The sequence below is a fragment of the Zonotrichia albicollis genome, chromosome 2 (assembly GCF_047830755.1).
Source record: "Zonotrichia albicollis isolate bZonAlb1 chromosome 2, bZonAlb1.hap1, whole genome shotgun sequence".
NCBI classification, from domain to species: Eukaryota; Metazoa; Chordata; class Aves; order Passeriformes; family Passerellidae; genus Zonotrichia; species Zonotrichia albicollis.
In genome coordinates, this window is record NC_133820.1 from 37,854,489 (window position 1) to 37,878,295 (window position 23,807).

At 42.3% G+C, this 23,807-nt stretch overlaps 1 protein-coding gene across 4 annotated transcripts in view; it reads left to right on the plus strand.

Moving 5' to 3' along the window:
- CHD1L (chromodomain helicase DNA binding protein 1 like) overlaps positions 1-23,526 on the plus strand; it is a 25,862-nt gene extending 2,336 nt beyond the window's left edge. For 3 of the 4 annotated variants that reach the window (XM_074534763.1, XM_074534762.1, XM_014266379.3), the window contains 22 exons: positions 257-369; positions 1,109-1,215; positions 2,489-2,603; positions 2,955-2,986; positions 5,032-5,113; positions 6,359-6,521; positions 6,940-7,095; positions 8,191-8,283; positions 8,722-8,818; positions 10,152-10,225; positions 11,319-11,429; positions 12,991-13,105; positions 13,528-13,681; positions 14,779-14,944; positions 16,251-16,396; positions 16,765-16,928; positions 17,538-17,746; positions 18,778-18,876; positions 19,580-19,650; positions 19,902-20,016; positions 20,190-20,298; positions 21,002-23,526. In XM_074534763.1, coding sequence (XP_074390864.1) covers positions 257-369; positions 1,109-1,215; positions 2,489-2,603; positions 2,955-2,986; positions 5,032-5,113; positions 6,359-6,521; positions 6,940-7,095; positions 8,191-8,283; positions 8,722-8,818; positions 10,152-10,225; positions 11,319-11,429; positions 12,991-13,105; positions 13,528-13,681; positions 14,779-14,944; positions 16,251-16,396; positions 16,765-16,928; positions 17,538-17,746; positions 18,778-18,876; positions 19,580-19,650; positions 19,902-20,016; positions 20,190-20,298; positions 21,002-21,080 — 2,570 coding nt within the window. In that variant the 3' untranslated portion in view covers positions 21,081-23,526. Of the gene's footprint in view, positions 1-256; positions 370-1,108; positions 1,216-2,488; positions 2,604-2,954; positions 2,987-5,031; positions 5,114-6,358; positions 6,522-6,939; positions 7,096-8,190; positions 8,284-8,721; positions 8,819-10,151; positions 10,226-11,318; positions 11,430-12,990; positions 13,106-13,527; positions 13,682-14,778; positions 14,945-16,250; positions 16,397-16,764; positions 16,929-17,537; positions 17,747-18,777; positions 18,877-19,579; positions 19,651-19,901; positions 20,017-20,189; positions 20,299-21,001 lie in introns of those variants that run through there. The other variant, XM_074534764.1, reaches the window with a different exon arrangement.
- Positions 23,527-23,807: the final 281 nt, after the last annotated feature.

Here is a 23,807-nt window from a genome sequence, read left to right on the forward strand (position 1 = left end):
TAGATCAGGTTCCTTGTACAGTCTGTTGCAATGGCTCAGGGCATTTTTGTTTAAGTTTCTGAATATGCTTTAATTTAATTGCTGTAACATTGGGGTCTTGCTGCCCAGGAGGGTAAACCAGCTTCTGCTGAAGGCTGCTGTGCTTTTCCTGTAAGGCAGATGTTTGGGAAGGCCTGTTGTGAGCAGAACCTGTTTCTAGTGTGTGTATGGAGTGCATTGGGTGACTGTAAGTGTAACACATCATTTTTATTGCCAGGCATTAAACTTCGTCCCTATCAACTGGAAGGTGTGAACTGGCTCGTGCAATGCTATGAAGTCCAGCATGGCTGTATCCTGGGTGATGAGATGGGCCTTGGGAAGACTTGTCAGGTGTGTCTTCTTCTTCTGGAAAATGATCTTTGCTTAAATTTTTGGGTTTTCAGCCTAGTGTTTCTGCAGAACGAAAACGTACCCTAATTATTCTCCCCCACCCCTTCAGAATTCCTTAGTCAAGTGAGAGCTCATTGTCTTTTTTGTCACTCAAGTCCTGAGTTAAGTCCTCTGTAACTCTAAATAGGTTTCAGGGTTTTGTAAAAAGATGAGTGGCCATTTTATCCAAACACCTTAATGCATAATTCATAGTGTGCAGAGTTGAAGGCACAATACACAGCCAGTACAGGGAAAATAATGTCCTTTTGATGCCCTTGCACCCAGGGGATTTTTGTGTTTATCCACACATGGATTAAAATTTATACATCTAATTTTTTTCAGAGGTTTGTTGGATTTTTTTTCAAGTATTTCAGTGGGTTTAAGTTTTGTTGGAAAATGACTGTTTGTGCTTTGGATCAGCTGATTTTATTCAGTAGGTCTTAAATTACAAATAGTTTTAGAAAGTGATGCATGGTAGACCTAGTTTGTGACCGTGCAAGAAAGGGGCTTCATATATTGAGGTCATGTTTTAGGATCTAAGCCTTTTTGTCTGTATCCCACTTGATCTTCTGTTAACTCTGATTTGTGATAACCTATGGAAGCTAGCTGCAAAGCTCAACAAGGAGACAGCTTATGTAGGATCAGGCTATCGGGTTGAACCCTTCCCTTGTTATAAACAAATATTTTTCTTGCCTTTTAGACCATTTCTCTACTTCTTTATTTGACAAAAAAGTTATCCAACAAAGAGAGATTTCTGATACTTTGTCCTCTGTCAGTTCTGAGCAACTGGAAGGAAGAGCTGGAGAGGTAAGTTTCAACAGTTGTCTGGCTTACTACATTATTGCTCAGACTTGCAATTGCAAAGTTTGCAAGTTGCAAGATTGCAAAGATTGGTTTCAAATGTGCTCACTCCAACACTTTCTTTTTATCCTTTCAAAGGGATAGAAAGTAAAAAGGGAAGCTGCTACTAAACCAACAAATCAATGCAGACTATGCAGTTAAGGCATAGTCTTTACATGCTGTGATATACATGAATCCATCCATCCTGTATTATTGGCTGACTTTCAGTCGAAATGCCTCCACTAGCTCCTTGCTTTTTATTGATTTGTAACCCTCCCTGCTCAGCCTCTCTTAGGCAAAATCTGCTGAAGACAGCCAGGAATCTTCACAGTAGAAGGTAAGACCCAAGCTGGAGGGCATGCTCACATGTGCACATAAAATACATCCCACCTGTGCTTGCAGCCCATCCTCACTGGGGTGACAGTGCTGATGTGTATCAGGGTGACAGGCTGCTGTGCTGAAATATGTACATCTGTGCTCTCTAGCCCACAGACTCCTTTGAAGAGGAAAGGCTAGAAGTTAAAGGTTAGAACAGAAGTCTGTCTGTGTGGCTGTTGGCTGATGCTGTCTCTCAGCATCTGAAGTCATCCAGGTTACATTCTGAAGTGAGCTGGCCTGATTTGGATAGATTTTGGGTTGGAATAGTTGGGAGAAAGTGCATTACTTCATAGATCAACAGTGCAGCTTTCCAGAAGGAATATTAGGTAATATTCCACAGTTGGGAATAAATGAGGAGGAATTTTATGGTTCCAACAATTGGAACTGGCTTTATCTGCTTTTTGACTGAGAGAATATATTTTTGAGACCCTGACTTTGACCTCTTTGCTGCAGACGTTTTTGTCTTTATTTCAGTATGATTCAGGCCAATCCTTTGGCCTCATCTGGGCCAAGTGTATTCATTCACCTGCTTCTTACGAACTTTTTTCAGTTCAGAATAGCAGTTAGGTCATGAGACTGGTTTTCAGTCATCTGCCTTGGACTCTTACATCCAAAGGAATGCTGGTTTATTTAGGGCTTGTCCAAACCAGAGCCAACAGCTGAGGTACCAGCCTGATGTGAAAATTATGAAGGAGTGGGATTCAAAAGCTGAGAGCCAGACACATTTCACAGGAGTGTAGGATGTTTGGATAGGAATTCTCATCATTGTGCCGTGGCTGTGTTTTGTAATGAGGTCCAGGGTCATAAGCACATGAAAAGACTTAGCTTGGCTCACTGTTTCTGCTCTTTCTCTTACCAACAGGTTTGCTCCAGGTCTTTCTTTCATAACATATGTAGGCAGCAAGGAAGAGCGACCCAAACTGCAGGAGAATCTGAATGGAGGCTCTCACTTCCATGCACTCCTGACAACATACGAGGTACGTGATGTCTTTGTCACTTGAAAGAGGGGCACAAGTTTTCCTTGCCTTTTTGATTCCTCTGTACCTCCCAGTTCATGCCTTGTCAGCCCACTAGTGCTCTCACTTTTATCCTTCTAGTTCTCTTCCCCCCTCTCCCTGGGTGCAGTGTGAGTGAGAGGGTGTGTGATGTTAAACCATGATATGCTGAAGGTGTCGTGTAGCTGTCATTTTTTTTCCTCAGGTAGTAAGTGCCTTTATTCCACTCTGCTCCATTTCACCATAGTTTGCAAGCAGACAGAAAAGTGCTCTGTTTCTTAATTGATGTATTTACTTAAACCATAAATCACAGTTCATTTTCTTTCATTGCAGATTTGCCTGAAAGATGCAGCATTTCTAAAGTCGTGAGTCTGGTTTTAATTTCTTCAAATTTAAGTCTGGATATCTGTCAACAATTTCTTAAGTGGATATTTGTATGTGCAAGATTCTGTGTTGTTTCACAAGAGACAGGGATGTTCTTGGCTTTTGATTAGAACTTTGCCTTTTCCAACTTTCAGTCTTTAATGTCAGCTAAAATATATGTGAACTTCCCCCAAGGACAGTTTTCAAGCCAGTTAACTCAAAGCAATATGACACATAGTGACTTAGAGTAGTACATTAAATATCAGTCCAGCAGAGGACATCCTCAAGAGCTTCAGGTTATAAAGGTATTAGTTGCAAAATTCACTGAAACTGACCTGCATTAAATAACAGTGATAATGTGCTATCATATCCTGAAGTTTATTACCTCCAGTCACAACTGTAGAGGGCTTATGAAATGTTATGCCTTCTACAAAGACTGATTATTCTGCTGAAATTCAGCCTGTAGGAGGTACTGTCACAGTCATGCAGAATTCCACAGCCATCTGCACTTGAAATGGGGAGGAATTTTCCTTTTTTCTTAGCAGTAGTGCCAGTGCCTTGCAGTGGTTTCATGACAAATGCTGAGGGCAGCTATACATAATAAATGGCTCAGTATCTTTGTAGAAGCACAAATCCAGTGGCCCCTGCTGGCACAGTTTTGTGTCAGCCAGGCCCACAATGGGCACCCTCCTGTCTTTCAGCAAAGCACCTGTCCTTGGCCACTGCTGGAAGTAGCAGACTGCTGCCCATTATGGTAGAAAGCAGGTCTAATGAAAGGTAGCCATGACTGTATTGTCCTTACAGTTTCATATCATGCTCTGCATTGCTGCATATTATTCTATTTATTTTAAAGTGCAGCACGCAGGGAGAGCAAGTGGCCAGCCCTAGTATCACAGAAATGTCATCTCCAGAGTAATTTCCTACTTCTAAAGCTAGCAACCTCAAAGCCACATCACTCAAATTTAAGGTTTTGCCCTTTAGTCTTCCTTCTGAAAAAAAGTGGTTGCTAATCATTTGTACCTTGCTCTGTGTGGGAGCATTTGGAGCACTTTGTAAGGGAGGGTCAGAGTTATCAGATGTGTCCCCACCACTACTCCTTCCAAGCAGTGTAACAGCACAAATGAGTTGGGCAAGAGCCATGCAGTAATGGAATAAATGAGGGATCAGACTGCTCTGCACATGAGCTTCTGCAGTGCTGCACAGTGCAGAGTCCTTTGGCAATTCAGCTCCTGAGCTCATTGAATAAGAGTAATGACACTTGATTGTTCTGGCAATGGAGAACCTCTCTGATACAGCAGAGAGGGAAATCAAGGCAAATAAAAAGGCTATTTAGGAAGAATGTAGGTCAGTGTGATTTCAGATGTTGTCTTCCACTGGGAAGAGAAGTGTGTGGGTGAGAAAAGATGGAGCTTCATGCTTTCCCTCCCCTGGAAATGACTCTGATGAGGAAATTGTAACCCTAGTGATAGGGAGGCACAAACACTGAGGGTTCAGAAGATGTGGAGTTTCAAGTAAGCCTAGTGGATCTACTGGATCACCAGTGATTCTGCAGCCTGTTAGAAGACACTACATAGAGCTGTATGAACACAGAATAAGTTGAAGCTCCTGTCTTGGGTGGTTTGCAAAAGCCTTGGGATCACTCTTACATCACTGCCTCATGATTGTTGCTGCGTTTTTGCACAGGTGCTAGGGCCTAGTTTCATGTCTCTTTTTCTAAATCAGAGACCTCGTTGAATATTCAACAAACCTGTGTTTATGTCATTTTCCTGATAGTAACAGAGGTGGAGAGAGAATCAAGAAATTCAAGTGAATTTTGTTAGTCTTGATTTCTGAAAAAAACTCACCCAGACTATACTTACAAACCTCTGTTGGCTCTTCAAAAACAGTACCTGTGAATTGCACCCCACTTTTGGTGTTTGCTTGTTGTTCGTGGGGTGAGACCCACCTCAAGTTGAGCCAAGCAGAGCCCCACTTACTTCAGTCTTTTTGTACTTACAAGAATGAATTGTCAGCTCCTAACTGAAGATGCTATTTTTTGCTTGTTCAGCTTTAACTGGGCTGCCTTGGTTGTAGATGAAGCTCACAGACTGAAAAATCAAAATTCTCTGCTTTACAAGACACTTTCTGAGGTAAAGTAACTCGTCTTTCTTCTAGGGTCTTAAGACTTTTCGCTTTTCAGATTCTCTGTGAATCAATGTGAATCATCACTCATTTCCATCAGAGCTGGTGAAAGGATTCCCATATTTAGTGGCAGAGAGATAAAGGCCTTGTTGGCTTTGCATGGCAGTGGGCAGTATTTGGAGCTTCCCTTTCATTCTGCTTCATGTTTGGGCTTGCCATGTTGGAGCAGTTTGAAAGACTTGCAAAAGTAAAGCAGCCAGACATGGTGCTGAGCCACAGCTGTGCTGCTGCAGGAGTAGATGTCTGGCTGACCTAAGCAACAAGAGGCCATCTCCAGCTCTGGCAGGGTGAAGGAGCCCTTGCCTAGCTCATGAAACCTCAAGTCTTGAACTACTGATTTCCACTGTCCCATTTAATGGAGCCACCCTTGTTTACAGAAATTAGGAGAATTGCTCCAGCTTCCAAAGCACCTGGCCAGAGCAGCCCAAATGCCTGAGTGAAGGCTGCACTTCTTGTCATGGCAGTGAAACATCAGCCTTTGGTGTGTGCTGGCATCAGCAACAGTGTGCTACAATACACCTTGGAAAATAGGGGGTTTTATTGAATTCCTGAAAGTCACATATTCTGAACACATTGTCCATGATGTCTATAATTCAGGAGCTTTGGTTATAATCACAAAAAAATTGACGTGATTCACCTCATCTCTCCTCCTAACCTATTTTCTATTACCAAACTTGAGAGAAATTTGTATGTTTCCAAAGGTAAACATATTTCTCAAGTCTCTTTATGGGGATTACTGTGAGCAACATGGACCTGATAATGTTCCTGTGTTTGTCAGTTACTCAGCAAACAGAAATGTAACTTAGTCTGGTGCAGTTTCATTTCACTGTCCTATTCCAGCCGCATTTTCCAGTTATCCCCCCTTATCTAACATCTAGTGTATGGTATTAGATTGCAGACTGCATGGACCTGAGCATTTTAATGGAGTCAGTTTTGTACTTTGTTCTTATTTTGCTTACACCGAATTCCCTGCACTGGTGCCAGCCCAGTCAGTTTGGAGCTCTTTGACTGTCACACCATACCTCATGTTTGGATGGTTTTGGCAAATCTGTAGCATTCTGTGAGCGGTTCTGTGCTGCCACTCTTCTTCTAAGTTAAGCCTAAGAGTGGTGTAGGTGGACTTGTATATTAACTAACTTTTCATTACAGATACTTTTTCCTAGTAACTTTGTATTATTGCTGGTTTTTTTCAGTTCTCAGTAGGCTTCAGCCTGCTACTCACAGGCACTCCAGTCCAGAACAGCCTCCAGGAGCTGTACTCCTTACTCAGCCTTATTGAACCTGACATCTTTCCCCAGGAAAAAGTGAAAGAGTTTGTTGACTATTACCAAGTCATTGAAAAGGAGAATGAGCCAGGTCAGTAATAAGCAACATTGTGTTTCAGTCAGAACAGCTTTTATCTTGACTAGGAAACAACCACGTTGTGTCCTCTTTATTTGCTTTCTTTTAATGGTGACAAGCTCTAAAACAAGGCCACAAAAACTAATGACTACTTTTAAGGCAAGAACTTTCTTAATGTAGCTTCCAAGTGTTGCAGGTATGCAGCTGTGTTTGGTTTCTCTGTTTGTAAAATGTGGCTTGAATGGTTTCACCAATAGATGTGAGATTCCTTTTACATTTATTTTGAAAGTGTACTTCAGAAGGTATTGTATAAATTCCTCACCTTTAACACAGTATTCTCCTCTGGTTTTGTTGGTTTTGGATGGGATTTTTTTCGTGGTTTTTTTGATAGTTTTTTGTTTGTTTGTTTTAATTTTTCCCTGCCTCTGCATAGCCAAAGAACTGCACAGTCTTCTGCAGCCATTTCTACTTCGGAGAGTCAAATCTGAGGTGGCTGCAGAGCTGCCAAAGAAGGTGGAAGTGGTTCTGTACCATGGAATGTCAGCTCTGCAGAAGAAGTACTACAAGGCCATTTTGACAAAAGATCTAGGTAACTGGGCATTTTGAAGTCTATTAATTATTTTTAAAAGCAAAACTAATTCCTGTTGTACATGCAAACAAATTCCTATTGTACATGCATGCTCTGTTGTAAACAAGCAGAAGTTACTTTGGTCTGCAGAGTATGTACAGAATAAATATGCCAAATTTGTGTTGCCTAATTTTTGATTTTAGCTTGTGGCAAAATAAGAGACATATACGTTGATCTGTTGCTCAGGTATTGTGAGCTAGGAAGGTCAGCTTGAGGATCTGCTTTGGGCAGTCTCAAAGTAATTAAAGTAATTAAAGATACTTATCACAAGGTAAGCCTGCTCCTATTTCATGTTTTTGTATTCAAACAAAAGGGTGGTACAAGAAATTTTGGATCTGTGGTTCTCTCAAATTTTCTAATAGTAGCACAGATGCCATAAAGCAAATTTCAACCTACTGGATGCAGATAGGAGTTTTATGGGAAACTGCAGGGTTATGTAGACAATGCAACTACTACCGTCGTGTGGCTTGTGAGTGCTTATTTGTTCTAGGGAAATTAAAACTGGGGAGTTGCAGATGCTTTGTTCTTCTAAGGCATTCTAGCACTTTGCATGAACATCACCTGGAAATCTGAAACTTCCATCTTCTACTCTAGTCAGCATATGTGCATGCATTTTTTTTGCTCCTCACAAAAATGCAACAAGGAGATCTCATTGCCCAGGAGATCTTGACTGTGCTGTATATTTTTTTCTGAAAATGCAAATTACCTGCACCAAATTTCTTTTGCTTATTTTGATGATTTCACTCAGAAAAATTACAGTGACCTTTTCCAGGGAGTCCAGAAAGTTCAGTGAGTCTGACAAGGCAAAGTAGTGCTTACCAGGGTCTTATTTCTAAAAGCTTGTCCAAAAAGTCAGGGAATTTTTTTTTTTGACCCATGAAAACAGATGTATTAGTCTTGAGATGGGAAATACAAATCCAGATGTGATTCACAGAGAGAAATACTTCAGTGCTGAAGCACTTCAGAGCAGTGCTTAGTAGCAAGACATTCCCAGTCACAGCCATTTATGGAGCATGGGCTTCCCTGCTCTGTTTTTTTCTCTGTTCTGTGTTCCAGATGTGTTTGAAAATGAAACGGGAAGGAAGGTTACACTCCAGAATGTCTTAGTTCAGCTTCGGAAGTGTGTTGCCCACCCATACCTCTTCAATGGTAGGAAAGCACTGTTCTCTTTTGGAACAGAAAAAAATCACTTTCTTGATTTATACAGTTGTTTTCTATTATTAGTGTAATGCTTAGAAGAAGCAAGTAATAAACACTCTTGTACTTGAATCAGTAGCAGCTGTGAGTTTGTGACCACTTCCAACACATGACAGTTCATCAATAATGACAAATAAAGTAGGAGACTGTGTGAAGTCTGAGTTTCTGACTGCAGCTTTCTATTTTTATGTCTTCTGTCATCTAAGCAAAGAAATCACAATGCTTAGTGAACTACTGAGGGTGTCATTTGGAGATAAAGACCATCACTTCTCAAGCAAGCATTGTGTGGCTCCGCTCAGCAAAAGTGACAGTGCAGACACACTGAGGCTTGCCACAGACTTGTTATTTCTGTGGTATTAACTGTGCTTTTGAAACTCCTTTCTGTTCCAGGTGTTGAGCCAGAACCCTTTGAGATTGGAGACCATGTTGTTGAAGCCAGTGGCAAGATGTGTTTGTTGGATAAACTCCTTTCATTCTTGTACACTGGGTATGTCATGTGGGGATGGGGTTGGCATAGGGAGAAAGAGTTAACTAGGAAAGCAAGCTACATTATTTAGCCATAGACTGAGCAGTTGTTCTTCACCACACAAGCACTGATTTATTTATTCCACATTACTCACTACCTGAAAGAAGTAAAACAAGCTGTATTGGAGATGGTAGAGGAACCTTGAGGATTACTGCACACTGCTATGTCTGGCCAAAGCATCTTGTATTCAGCTGGGAGCAGGTGTGCTAACAGCATTGCTATTGTTGTTATATTATGAACACAGATTTTCAGGTGCATTTTCACCAGCATTTCTCAAAGCACTTGACTAATTCTCTCACATGCTCTCATATTTGCCATAGTTGAGAACCTGGGACAATCACCATGTGACTTGGTATTCAGCATATCTGCTTTGATTGTGAGTTTCCTATGCCTCAGTTGAGTTCCTTTGTGCTAGCGTGTCTGTGTTAGCCTGTGTTAGTCTGTGTTAGTTAGGAGGCACAATCCATGGCAAATGGGAAAAAGAAAAACCCAAGGATAAACTGAAACTTCAGAAGTTTTGGGATTGATGTTCACAACCCCTTGAGTTGTGCTCTGGTGAGTTCAGAACCTGGAATTCAAAGACCAAAGGACAGAGCTTCAACAGCCCTTGTGAAGTTCTGATGTGGCTTTGTTACCTTTGTCCTGCTGTGGAGCACGTTGTGAGTGACAACCTCTCCACTGAATGTGTTTGCTGCAGGACCAGCCCTGTGCAAATTCTGCACTTGAAAATGTCTGTGTTCTGCTCTAGGGTGAAGTCTGATTTAAATACAGCACTGTCTGAGGCCTAGGGCTGGGAGGGAGGAGAGTTGATTTCTTATCACACCTTTGTAGGTAGAGCTTGATCTTTGAAGGTTATTTGCTGGAGAAGGAGATGTTCTGCTGTTACAGAGATGCTGATATTACATTTTCCCAGAATTTCCAATATGCTTTGCAGTGTGTGATTTGAGAGCAGTCACGTGGTGAAGAAAACCACATCATAGGCTAAAGCTGGGGTCCTTTTAGACAGGCTCCTCACCAGCCTGTATCCAGCCAGCAGCAGAGCTGTGCCAGAGCCCTGTTACTTCTCTGACTCCACACTCTGGACAGGGCAAATGATGATGGCAGATGGAGCTTAACTGATTGCATTTAGATGTGCAGCTGAAAATGTGTGATAAGGGAATGGGCTATGATTCTGGGAGGCCTTGCTTTGTAACAGGGACTAATAATGACTGGTTAAGCCATTGTGACCCCCAGCAGGCTGTGAAATGCTGTCACAGTGTGCTGAGGATCACAGGGTTTCATGTTCTTCTTGCAGAGGCCACCGTGTGTTGCTCTTTTCTCAGATGACTCAACTCCTTGATATCCTGCAGGACTACATGGACTATAGAGGTATGTTCTGCACACTCTGATAGGAGAGGGCTTATCCTAATGATCTCTGCCAGATATTGTTCCTGTGATTTGGGTTGATCCGCCTGGGATGGGGAAAGAAATGTGATGAAGCTTTATAAGATAGGTTCTTATAAGATAGGGACCATATTCCTGCAGCAGCTCTGTGAGTTGGAGGGTCTTGAGTTCAGCTCTTTGCTGTTACCAGCTTCCTGAAATGAGCTGGCAGTTGTGTTCTTCACAGTAGCTTTTGTGCCTTGATGAAATGGAGCTGACAAATGGCAGGGTAGCAATGTTTCAGTATATGCCTGTGTTCAGTTGTGTACCTGTGTCCTGAAGTAATTGCAGTAAAGGCAGTAGGCTTGCTCTAGATTCACTTTGTCCAGCACAAAACACAAACTGAGCCACAGTTATACCAGGAAATTAATTTTTGATTAAAACAGTTGTTGACAGTGGGGCCCCAACATGTCTGAGGGCAGGTTGGATCAGACCATTTTTGGCAAGGTTAACAACATATTCTTGGGACGTTTTCTTTTGTTTCAATCCACGTGGCTCCATGCCTACTTAGGATTTCCCATGAAAGAGGCTTTTGTTTGGTGTTTATGGTTTTGGACGACTAATAATGTAGGATAAAGCCAAATGTAGTGTCATATCCCATATTGCATGCTCACAGCAAAGCACACTGAAGGCCGTGGGAGTTTGGATAAGGAGGATCTGATGGTTCTTGGCCTGCTTTGTAGGGCCAACAGCCAGCACAGCATAGTCTGAAATGGGACTTGTGCTAATGTTCTTTTACTTGGGCTCTGAATTTTCCTGTTGTGTTTCCAAGCAGTAAATTAAATGTTAGGAGTCTCTGCTTCAGAGTCAGCTAAATTACTCTTTACCAACAGTCAGTCTGGAAGTCAGGGTCATTACCTCAGTTTGTACGAGGTTTAACTGGGAAAAAATGAAGGAATTGAAGGCAATTAAATGAGAACCAAGCCAGAAGGATATGACACAAAAAGATTCAGGACAGCAATGAGACAATAGAGAATAAGGTAAGAGGGTAAGAGCAAAGGCAAAGTTTCAGAAACATTCATGCTGTTTGTTTGGAAAGGCTACAGCTATGAGCGGCTGGATGGCTCTGTTAGGGGTGAGGAGAGACACCTTGCCATCAAGAACTTTGGTCAACAGCCCATATTTATCTTCCTGCTGAGCACCAGAGCAGGTAAGTAAGGAGAGACAAACAAACCATCTTGCTTCTGCACTCTTGTTTTATTCCCTCTGGCAAGGTTTCAGGGAATTCTGAATCCCCCAGAGCCTGCTTGTGTGGGGGATTTTTGAAGGAGACAGGACACATCCTGAACTCGGGTCTTTCATCTAGGACATCTGGTTTCTGTGCTTTCCTTTTGGCAGTTGATGCCAAGATCCTTTTCATATTGCAGCCTCTTGAGTTTATTTTATTCCAAGTTCCATAATGCCTGTCTCTGTGCCAGTTTGAGCTTAAGGAATCTCACTACCATTTTATTTCTGCAAGCATCAGTCTTTAGGCAGGAACAGACTTCCTTTAAGTAAGCTGGTGGAATTGCTTCTCAAGTTTGCTGAACATGGACGTGCTCTTTAGCTGGCAGACAGACTGAAACGAGAGTCTTTTACTGTCCCAAGGCTGCAGAGAACTCCATGGGACTGCCATCTGTGCTGCTTCCCCTCTTTGCTCCCTGGGCAGATCTGTGTCTTCTGCACAGTTTCAAACCTCCCTGTCTTTCTGTTCAAACAAGCACAGAGCCAGGCTTCTGCTTGTCTTCAGAGGAAGAAACCACCCTGCTTGGTCTCAAACATCAAACTGGAACCAGCTCTTCCTTTGGGCCTGTGGTTAAACTTGCGTTGATGAGCCTACACCACAGGGCACAGAGGAGAGCACACGGTGAAGGGAAGACCCTAAAGCTGGATGTGTGTCAGGAGTCTGTGTGTCTGTCACCACAGTGCCTGAGCTCTCCCTCCCATGCCAGCCACACTTAGGGTTGTTTTTTACTGGACACTGCTGTGTCTGGCCAAAGCATCTTGAATTCATCTGGGAGCAGGTGTGCTAACAGTATTGCCATTGTTATTATATTATGGACATGGATTTTCAGGTGCATGACTGTCTCCACTTGCAGGGAAATTCTGATTACAGGGAAGGTGTCTTGTCATGAGCTGGGGAAAATGTAAGGCAGCAGACTGTCCCCTGTTAACTACACAATGTGGCCACAGTAGAGTTATTTTAAAATGTAAAATTAACTGGGCTTTTAAATTTTTTTTTATTTCATGAGAGCCCAAGTTCTTAACCTCAAAACCTTTAGGTCTCATAAACGCCTGGTCTCTGATTATTGTATAGTTTGGCTTGGTGTTTTCCACTGTTTCAGTGGTGTATTTACAGCTGGTTCTGTGCTGCAGCCAAGTCATGACTTGGGCAGTTCCTTAGGGGTTTCAGGGAAGCCCATCCTTGCAGGGATAACCTGCCTGCCAGCAGAAGAATTATGTCTATGTTCATCAGTCTTGACAATCAGTCCCTTTTGCATTGGTTCACTCACACCCTATGTTTTTTGATTACATTGCATTGTACAGCTTCTTTTTTGGACTGTTGCTGGAAGCTGGAAATGGAAGGCTTACCCATCTGTCTAGATCCTTATGAGACTTAGATTTGAGTTTGGATTAGATACAGTTGATCAGATCTGACAGAACTTTGCACAGCATAAATTCTCCAGCTCCTCCTTTATTTTCTGTTGGTAACCTTCTTCTTTTGTTTGTAGGTGGAGTTGGCATGAATCTGACAGCAGCAGATACAGTTATTTTTACTGATAGTGATTTTAACCCACAAAATGACTTGCAAGCAATAGCAAGAGCTCACCGGATTGGGCAGCACAGGTGAGAAATGTCACAATTTGTGGTTGGTTGCTAACTTTGGCCTCTCAGTATTACTTTCCCTTTCCATAGGCAGTGGAAGGTTAAAGTATGAGGATAGATTGAAGATCAAAGGGGAGCAGAGAGGATTTTGTGCTTAATTTTCCAACTGCAGCCTCATACAGTCTTGTCCTTGTCATGTATCCAGGGTGGGAACTTTGTAAATTTGGAGTAGGAGATGGAGGGTGGAGGTTTGCCTGCACTTTTGCAGTGAGCATTTCTCTTGTGTCAAGCAGAATTGTATCAGCATCACATTTCTGCTGATTATTTTTGCTCATTTTGTTCTTGCCTTCTTGACCTACCAAAGGAGTGGGTGAGGGGATAGTAAATACCTTAGTGCACCCTAAAACAAAGTAAGTAATAAGAATTTTCTTAAACTTTTCAAGGCCTGTAAAAATTATCCGTTTGATTGGGCGAGATACAGTTGAAGAAATCATCTACCGAAGAGCGGCCTCGAAGCTCCGGCTGACCAATGCCGTTGTTGAAGGGGGGCAGTTTGCTCTGGGAGCACCCAAGCCTCAGGCAACAGCAGAGTTGCAGGTAAACCAGAGTTGTATCCTCAATTTGACTCCAGTAACCACCTTAGAAATGTGCCAAAATGTTTCTGTGTTTACGTTGGATTTGAACTTCTGCAAACAGCTGTGCATTGACATGACAACTTCTGTATGTAGGAACCAAAATGACATCCCAGGTCCAGGCAGCATCTGATGTTTGAAAACAGTTTTTGCAATTTTGAAGTGCATTCATTGTGGAAAAAGGATGTGTTGTCTTGGAGAAGAGGGGAAGACAGAACCTTTCTTTGTCTTACTTGCTTTTTAATTATAATTAGTGGAAATTATAAAATGTGGAAGCTGGGCTCATTTTTTCTCGAACTGATCTGTCTCTGGTGCTTTTCTCTCACAAACAGAGCTGATAAGAGGTCAGGTGACAATCTAGTCAGCTTTTGGTTTTTAGTCTGAAACTCGGTCAACTTTATTTTGGCCTCTTGGCAAACACAGTGTCTCAGGAGTCAGGGCATGATTTATAATTCTGACCTGAAAGCTGAGGATTGTGTTGAGAACTTAGCTTCAAAACATCAAGCGAAGTGACATTTAAGGGAACATATCCCCTGCATGCAGCTAAACCTGGGAGAGGTTTGGATTTAGTGTATCCTTTCCCCCTCTGCCTGCCCTTCCTGCCCTGTTTGTGTGTATCTCAGCAATTAAAGCTTCTGTGGGAGAAGTGGAACGGAGCCCATAGGAAATTCCATGCTGTTATTTTTCTCCCCTTGGATTTTTATGGCATTTAGGCTTTTGTTTTAAACAGGCTGAGGGCAAAAGCAAGCCTGGCCTTTCTGGCTATGAAGAGAGCTGCTTGAATGCAGTCAGTACACTGCTATTTTGTCATTTAGCCCTGAAGAAAAACGACTGCTCAAGTCTGGATGAGTTATGATTATGGGAGATATGTTGTTGGGGCTTGTCCTGTCAGGTGCTGGGAGAATGGGGCATATTAAAAAATAAGTATTTTGACAGGCAGCCTTAAAGCTTAGGTTCCACCACTCATACATCCTTTGCTTTTAAGCCTGAGAAGCTTGAGACATGGGATTGACATGGAATTAGAGGATAATAATGCTGAACTTCCTCTTCTCTTTGTTAAAGCTGAGTGAAATCTTGAAATTTGGCCTGGATAAATTGCTCTCCTCTGAGGGAAGTACTGTACAGGATGTGGAGCTAGAAAACATCCTTGGAGAGACAAAAGGAGGACAGTGGCTAATGGACACTGTGCTGCCACAAAAGGAAGAGAATGAAGAGGAAGATACAGAGAGTAAGTTAAGAATCTGAATAGCTGTGTCACTTGAGTGCTGGTAAAGAATGCATCCCAGGAAGGGGTGGCATTTTTCAGGCAATAAGTAGAAAAGCAGAGTTGTAATGAAGTTACTTGCATTTTGTTTGTGGCCTATTCACAAACTTTACTTCTGAGTCTTTATGGGTATTTGTTCTTTTTTTCTTATTTGGCTGTTTGTAGGATAATGTTAACAAGTTTTGGTGGCTGAGAGTTGAATTCCTTTTCATATTTTAATACCTCAGTTAGAAATTCCTGAGAAATGGGGAAATATTAATATTGTAGCTACTGCTTTTCCCACAGAGAACCATTAATATAGATCTATAGTTTTGGAGATGTTATAGTAAGTTAAGGAAAGGCTGTGTAGCAGGTGTTTAGTTTTTTATCTCCAAATAAAGGATTATTGGCTATGAAAATCTAAAAGGTGAGATAAGAAACACAGTCATGGTATCTATAGAACTGAAACAAACCTACTCTGTCTTCAAAACTCTACTTTCCAGCCCAAATGTCACCCAGTTGTGGTTAATTTTTCATTAAGCAGCCCTGTACTACCTGAAAATAAATTCTAAGGATATTTCCCTCTTCCAGTGCCTTCTTTCCCCAAGAAAGACTGAATTTTTGTCTGGGTACAGAGCAGCACTTAAATATAAATTTGTGACCGAAGCTGAAATGTGGCTCTGCAGGACAGTTATTGTCCATCCAGGAGCAGTTCCTAGCAATGAGTAATTATTTGCTGAGAGTTAGCAAAGAGTGGTATTTTCTGGTGGTGACTTAAAAGAGGGGCAGTGGTACCACACTGTGTGATAAGTATAGGGAAAATAACTCACGTGGTGAGCAGCAACCCTGGGCTGCCAGAGTTCTGTGCTTTCATTTCATTTGGGAAGTCAAAAGCAAAAATTTGCTTTCCCTTTTCAAGAGCTGCCTGTAACTACATAGCAGAGCTGAATGAATTCTCTACTGGCAGAGATGGAATGACCAAAGAGAACAGCGATGGAACCACAATTTAAAATAATTAATTAAATGAAATAGGAAGAAAGCTTCCTTGCCAATCTAAACATGTTAAATTATCTTAAATTAAAAGCTTTTGTCAGAGGAAGCAAATCTTGATTCTCCTGTTTCTACATGATACTGACTGTGGTCATACCAAAAAGTTGTGAGAGTGAAGATCTTTCTCTGCTAAGGGTAGAAAAATGTCACAGAAGAGTCAGATTTGTTTTTGATCTCACAGTTCATTTGGGGTGTTAGTAGGTTTCAATTCCTTTTCACACTTTTTAATTATTTTTTAAAGATCACATGTACGTGTATGAAGGCAAAGATTATTCAAAAGAGCCCAGCAAAGAAGACAAAAAAGCATTTGATCAGCTTTTGGATCTTCAGAAAGCATTGATTGAAGAGACCAGTAAGGAAGGGAGAGCTCTCCGGAACAAAGCAAACGTAAGGCAGATGTGACAAGGAACATGATGCTCTTTCATTTGCTTGTGGAAAATGAAACTTGGCAGTTTTCTCTCTTTACCTACAGCTTGCAGAAGGCATGTTAAAAGATTTGGATGTCAGTGTACTGAAGTTGGCTCTGGAATTAGGGCTTGACAATTCAGCAGTTCTGCTAACAGATCTGAGATATGCTGTTGAGGGCACTTCTATAAACTTGGGTCACAAAACCACATATTATGTGATAATTGAATTCTGATGATTAAGACTTGTGGGCAAGTAAACAAATGGGAAAGGAATGTAGGTTAAGGAGGACATCAGGCATGGCTTTCAGATGAGCAGTTTGTTTCTGTGGTACCTCTTTCTTTCTCCAGGCCCTTCTCACAGGCCTTCGGGAGCAGTCGGCCAGGAGGAAGCACTTGCTGAGTGAAGAGGAGCTGGAGGCTCGGAGGAAGAAGCGCCAAGAAGCAGCAGCAAAGAGAGCAAGGCTCATGGAGGAAAAGAAGGCAGCAAAAGCAGAGGCAGAGCACAAGAAAAAGTATGGTTTGTATTGCATCTGCCACTTGTAAATCGATGTCTGTTGCACTGTACTCTTGGAATGTGTCTGATTGATGGAAATAGTATGCTCAAACTGCGTAACATGGGGATGTGAAGGTGGAAAAATGGCTTGAGTCCCTAGCTGGGTTCTTTCCTCCTGAATACCCTGCCTAACATTACTTTAATTCATAGAGGATGTCCTGAATAAGAGCCCCATGTCTGACTGTACAATCAAGGAGTGTTTGGGAGAAGCTTTCTGAATGTCACAGTTGGCCCCTACAGATTGCTCTGACATCTGTGACTCTCTGGCACATCTTAACTTTCTCCTTCTTGTTTCCCAGGTGTTCTTCCTTTTCACCACTACAAGTAGCTCCTTGCCCTTTACTATGTGCTCACTTTTTCCATGCCTGCAATTGGCTTATCACATTGGCATGTGGCTCCTAATATTATAAAGAAGAACTTTGGTAACCATTGTTCTGGCCTAAAATGGGGAGGGAGCAGAGGGAATGCAGGTCTGTGTCTCCTATGTTTCACTGCAATGATTTAAACCAAGCTGTGTGCCCCCATCTTTGATTTTCATTGAACATCCTCTTTCTTCTCTTGGTTTCAGGATGGCCTGGTGGGAGGCCAATCATTACACATCTACCTGCCTTCCTTCAGAGGAAAGTGGCTCCGAGGAGGAGTTTGTGGAGGATGAGTTGGAGCAGAATGTGGATTTAGATTACAAAGATGGAGACCAGAACCATATTAAATATGTCATGGGAGATGTAACCCACCCCCAAGCAGGAGAGGAAGATGCCATCATTGTCCATTGCCTAGGTGGGACTTGTGAACAACAAGGAGTATTGTTGGGTGGGGTGAACAAGGGAGCTGAATTGTCCCTAATTGTTCCACAGTTTCTATTATGAAATAATTTGAATTTGAGTCTGACTTAATCTCAACTGGTGCAGAGGCAATACAGCTTTTATTCCAGCATGTATAACCCACATAAGTCCTAGCAAGATGTGCAAGGGTTTTTGTATGCTTGCTCTGGATTTATGGGTAAACCTCTTCAAAATTTCAACCCCTGTAGGGCTTGAAATTTTATATCTGTGGCTAAATAGTGACAGTTCTTGAGAGCAGGGCCTTTTGTTTATCCTGTGGAAGCTGTAGGAATCAAACTGAGATACTGAAGTTCATCTTCTTTTTCCAGTCAGCAGAGAGAGACAGACACTTCCAGAGGCTGAGGTCAGAGTTTCTTGGTGGTTGTCTCTCAACACTGACAGTACAGAGGCTCTAGGCTAGTCTCCCAAGTTAAGGCCCTCTTTTAAGGCATTAAAGACATTAAAAGGAGTTTCTCTTGAAGCAGTGTTGGAGCTGCTCTCTCTCCAGGGCCACAGCAAAACATCAACATCTGCTTTGGCTTATGTTACACTATGCATGAAAGCTCATTTTTGAAGTGCAAATGCCAAGTATTAGTGAAAAAACTGCAAATATCAAGTACCTGGTGTGGGAAGCCCTGAGCACCAATGTGGGGACATACTACATGCATGCTCTCTGTACCTATATATATGTATGTGAGGATACTGTCAGGTTTATATGCTCAGTGCTATGGCTAGTGCTTGTTTCAGCAAGAGTAAGGAATTTTTCTGTGGAGCTTTTCAGGAAACTATGATAGGTTTGTTTTTCTCCAGGGCTGAGGTTTATCCTTTAGGATAGTCCCTTGAATAGTGGTTGACTTAAGTTTGTATGTAGTTCCCATATCTGGTTTTGATAATCATTCATTGCCTGTGTACAGAGCAGGTGCCTGTCCTGCAGGGGTGGTCTCAGCCTCACTTCTGAAAGGACTCTAACTTGTTATTCCATTCTAGATGACTCCGGTCGCTGGGGAAGGGGTGGTTTATTCACTGCTCTAGAGGCTCGTTCTGATCAGCCCAGGAAAATATATGAGATGGCAGGAAAGATGAAAGGTAAGAGATCAAAATATGACCTGAGACCAAGACACTTAAAACCCCAGTGACACTGCAGGAGTGAAGTGCCTGGATACCTTGATACTCATGTGTTTTACTCTTTCTCTGGACATGTGCATCCCTAGCTCTCAAAGCAGTACTTCAGCAGGTGCTATGACTTGGCTTGTTTGGAGTCTGAGAACTCTGTGTAGGGGCTGATCATTCCAATCCATCCTGCAAGTCATAAAAAAAGGGGAAAAACTTGTACATTATTCACAGAGTGTTTTGCACTAAATAAGACAGAGCACTGCATCTTCTATCAAAGTGCTTAAAAGAAGGATGAAAGCCACCTCAGGCACCATTCAGCTGAGCCTTTGCTTCCCTCCAAGCACTAATCTTTTCCTGAGCATATATTAACAGTTTTGAGATACCTGCAGCTGGTTAGGAATTAAGATCTTGCTATAAGATGGAGCTGTTGATCTTTCTAATTTCCTGCAAGATGCTTTCTTCTCATTTCAGTGTCTCTCTTTCCATTTGTTGTCTTTAATTGGGATGTGTGTGTGATTGTGTGGCTCGGGGGAAAATGTTTGTCTGCTGAAACCATCATGAGGAGATACAGTCTCAGAGAATAATACAGAATGTGACAGTGAAATCACTGTTTCATTGACTGCTTGTTTACTCTTCAGGACTGATTTTTTATTGTTCTGTTCTTTTCTCTGGACAGACCTGGAGTTAGGAGGAACCCTGCTATTCTCTATTGATGATAAAAAATCCAGGAAAAAAGGACGAGATTTGGTGAGAATGAGAAGCTCTTTCCTGTTTTGCTCTATCCATATGTTTTTGAAGCTGTGTGAAATGAACCTTATGTCTTTTTCACAATAATGGCACTGATTACTGAATATGGCTAAGTTGCAGTTAAATATTAGACATAATGAGTTCTTCATTTATGAAAGGTAAAAGTTAGTAATGCAGTTTTCCAGCACTGTCACTGTGTCTCTTAGTACTGTATATAGATTGTATTTCAAATTATTGTGGTTTTGCCTTAGCTGGCCTTGATTGTAGCTCAGCACCGAGATCGGTCCAACAACTTGTCTGGCATTAAGCTGTCAGCTTTGGAAAAGGGCCTGAAGAAGATTTATTTAGCAGCCAAGAAAAGGAATGGTAAGTGTCTGTGCAGTAGAACAGCAAATCTGTACATGTGTAGTTGTACCTAAAGATGATGACCAATTTCCACCTCTCTACTGTTTTTTTCTGAAGTGAAGTGAGATCTCCATTGCAGATAGGCTGCTCAGAAGTATTTCTTCTGTTCTTTATTGTCTCTGTTCCCTCCTCAGCAACAGTGCATCTCCCACGGATTGGGTATGCAACGAAAGGCTTCAACTGGTACGGCACCGAGCGGCTCATCCGAAAGCACCTGGCAGCTCGGGGTGTGCCCACTCTTGTGTATCCTTTTGGAGCGTGTCTCGTTCTGTTCACCATCTAGTACTGAAAGGATCCTGTAAATATCTGGGTAAATGCAAAGCAAGGAAGTGAGGCGAGGCACAGATGCCACAGTCCAGCTAAAAAAATTGGTTTCTCTCACTTTGCTGTCAGTATCCAGTATTTCTGACAGCATCCAGGTACTCAAAGCCTTAGCATTTTGGGTGATAATGACAGATGAGTGTGATTCAGCGTGCCTGTCAGGATTTGTTAGAACCAGGTGCTAGTCTTCTGTTGACAGCATGGACTTACCTGTATATGCCACATCTGTGGGGGGACATGACTGGAATTTCAGATTAATAGAAGTGACTCAGAAAGCAGCAAAAGTGAGAATATAAAAAAACATTACAATGTTTTTTATATCACCAAACAGGTGATAGCCTGCTTCCTTGGCTGAACGTGATGAAAATTGGTGTGTTAGGACAGGCTTAGGAAGGCTTTCATCTTCCAAGAAAGGAAGCAGGTTTACAAGGAGGCTCTGTTTTGTCACTTCTTTTGGAAGATGTGCATTTGCTATACAAACACTCTCAGCAATCCCATGAAACCAAAAACCTGAAACAAAGACAAAAGTATTCAGAGTATTCTGGCTCTCTTCCTTGGTAAATCTGTTAGTGGACACGTCTGGTACTTGTTGACACTTGACAGCATTTCCTTGACATTCTATTAGATACTACTTCTCTAGGAATAAAGGTTCTTCTTCTGCTTCACAGCCATATTCATCTTCAACAACAGTCTCAAAGCCATGAAGATGGAGTAATTTCACCAAGAACATGCACAAAAAGTGACCATCACTCAGGCAGTCCATGTGCATTCATGTCAGAAACTTGGGTTGCACAGCCATTATTCACACCTGTACCTCTCTGCTGTGACTGGCCCCAACATTTGCATGTTGTCAGTGGCTCTGGAGTGGAATGAGATTCTCCCTGGCTTCGGAGTCCAAAGAGGAAGGATCTTGGCTCAATCCCAGACCTCTTTCAGAGATGGAAAATTAAACTTTTAACTGATGGTCCATTGTTATCCCTTACATTAAGTTATTGTTAGGGCTTGGAATACAGTATTGTTTAGCTGTATTTCCCTGCCCCCTCACTCCCTCTCAAATTTCATACCTTATCTCACTCTACCTCTTTTCAATCAGCTTTTTAGTGGTTACCTGGCATTCAGTCTACACATCCACACAGAGCTCAGCAGAAAGGAACCTGTCAACTGTATGATAACCACACAGGATAAATTGTTAATACTTTTCTCATTTCTCAGAAATCCATTTCACTTGCATATGTTCAAATATAAAATTGAGCTACCTAATCATGTGGTTATAGTCTAGCAAAATGCTGACCAGTATGCTTGGCGATGGTGTGCAAGGCTGCCAGAATTTGAGACTGGCTATAAATGATACCTTTCCTTCACCCACAACTCTTATTTCATTACACAGCTTTTTGTGGCAGCTGTAGGACAAAACCGGTTCCTTACTGCTGCCTAAAAAACTGTGTGAAAGGTTCCATGACCCTTTGATTTACTTTTTAGGGTAAAGTTTTTTGATGTTGGCTTTGCACTTTTGGGGTAAAGTTTTTGATGTTACCTTTGCTCTACTGCAGGAGAACTTTCCTGTTTTTCACACTGTTGACTCTATTATTAGCCAATGTATTTTTAGGGTGTTTTTGTACAACCAGGCAATTAGTAGCTCTCCTAATAAGTGCTGTGACCAGGGAGACTTTGAGGTGCCAAACTTAATTGAATTTGAAGCTCATCTTCCAATAGGAAATCACCCCACAAGCAGTGGAAAGGATGTCCCTAAATGTCTCATGGCTAACATACATCTCACTGGCTGTGTTTACACTGCCCCTGTGGCCCCATCTGCTTGTTTAATAATTCCAGGCGTGCCATGGCTCATCATGCTGCCTGGTGTGCTCCACACGAGGAGAAGCCCTCCTGAGCTGGATACTCTGTCCTTCACTCTTGGCTGTACCAAAGAAGCCCATGGGATTCATTACCTCCTCTGACTCTGCTGGAGCTGAGGGCAGCCAGTGCTGCACAGCACCTCTCTGGGTAGGACCTTTCTTGCAGCTGTTCCCACGAACAGCCCCCTCTGCATTTGGCAGAGTGCCTGCAGGATCAGAGTCCGACTGTGAGGGCTTGGAGGGGTGAGAGGTGGTGGGTGGATGGACCTTGTTTTCCCCAGTCTCTCAAACTGGCCCTCTTCCAGCAGGCCGGCTGGTGGCACTGTTAATCAGCTGCAGCAGCTCACAGTGCTTCTCCAGCCTGGAAAAAACGCTCCATCTTTCCCAGAATTAAAACACCAATTACGCTTTTTTCTTTGGCAGCTTGACTGAACACATCATTTCAGTCTGCAGACTCAAGGCTCTGTTCCTCCACCTCTTCTTTTCCCTGCTTGTTTATTGCCCTTTGTTAAAAGCTTTAGTTCCCAAGTAGTCCAGTGTGTGCAGTCTTGTTCCTCAGCTTCAAGCACACCTACGGGTTCTCTGGCCAGCAGTTGCACATGAACAGAGGATTTGTCCTGTGGCTGGGTCCCCCAGAGCAGACTGAAGTAGTGTGTCTGCCCCCACTATAGCCAGCCATTCCTTTTGGAGGCCTCATGCCTTCCTTTGTTTCAGCCCATGTGCTGTGCCCCTACCCTGCTATGACTGACTGGAGTTACAGGGGAGAGGAGGGCTGACTGACAATGTCCCTTACCCCTTAAGGTCTACAGGGAGCTGAGGGGTACCTGCAACACACAGGAAAAGGCATGGTATGTAACAGATTCTAGCCCTCTAACTCAGGGGCAAGTAAATTAATCAGGTTCTTGTCCTCTCTTGTCCTTTTCAACTGTACAGATGAAATTACCTCATTTTGTTCCCTTTAAATATACTTAGGAAGTGCTTCTGGAGTGTGGGGACTTTGTTGTGGGTTTTTTGCTTTCTTTTATTTTTAAACAATGTTCTCTAGTGTTCTTTAAATCTACTGAACCCAAAGAAAACATCTACCTGTCTGTTTTGAAATGGAAGTGAGATTTCAATTGAATCCTGCATTGGGTTTTGCAGAATCTCAGTAAAGGGAAGTTTTTCTAGTGTTGTTACCCACCACCATTTCTCTTTATTTGGGCAGAAATCATGTATTTCAGATAATTAATTCCATAAAGGGCTTAGCAGCTTTTATACAAATTTCTATACAAAATAAATGTGTCATGCTGCTTCTTCAGCTGTGCAGTACTATGCATTTTCCTTTTCTAAATAGCAACCACTCCAAAAGGGAAGGAAGGAGTTCTTTTGTAGTCATGTCCCTCTGGCCTCTCTCTCTCTGTTCTTCCAAACAAGATTTTTTGCAGCAGAAGAGCTGAAAAGTGGGATCTTGTGCATTTCTGCCATTGCACGTTTACTTAAACTTTGGATGTAAGCTGCTGGAGTGAGGTCAGCAGCTGCGAGCACGATCTTGCACAGCTCAGATTGGCTGCACAAGCAGTTTCATCAGATAGGACCTCT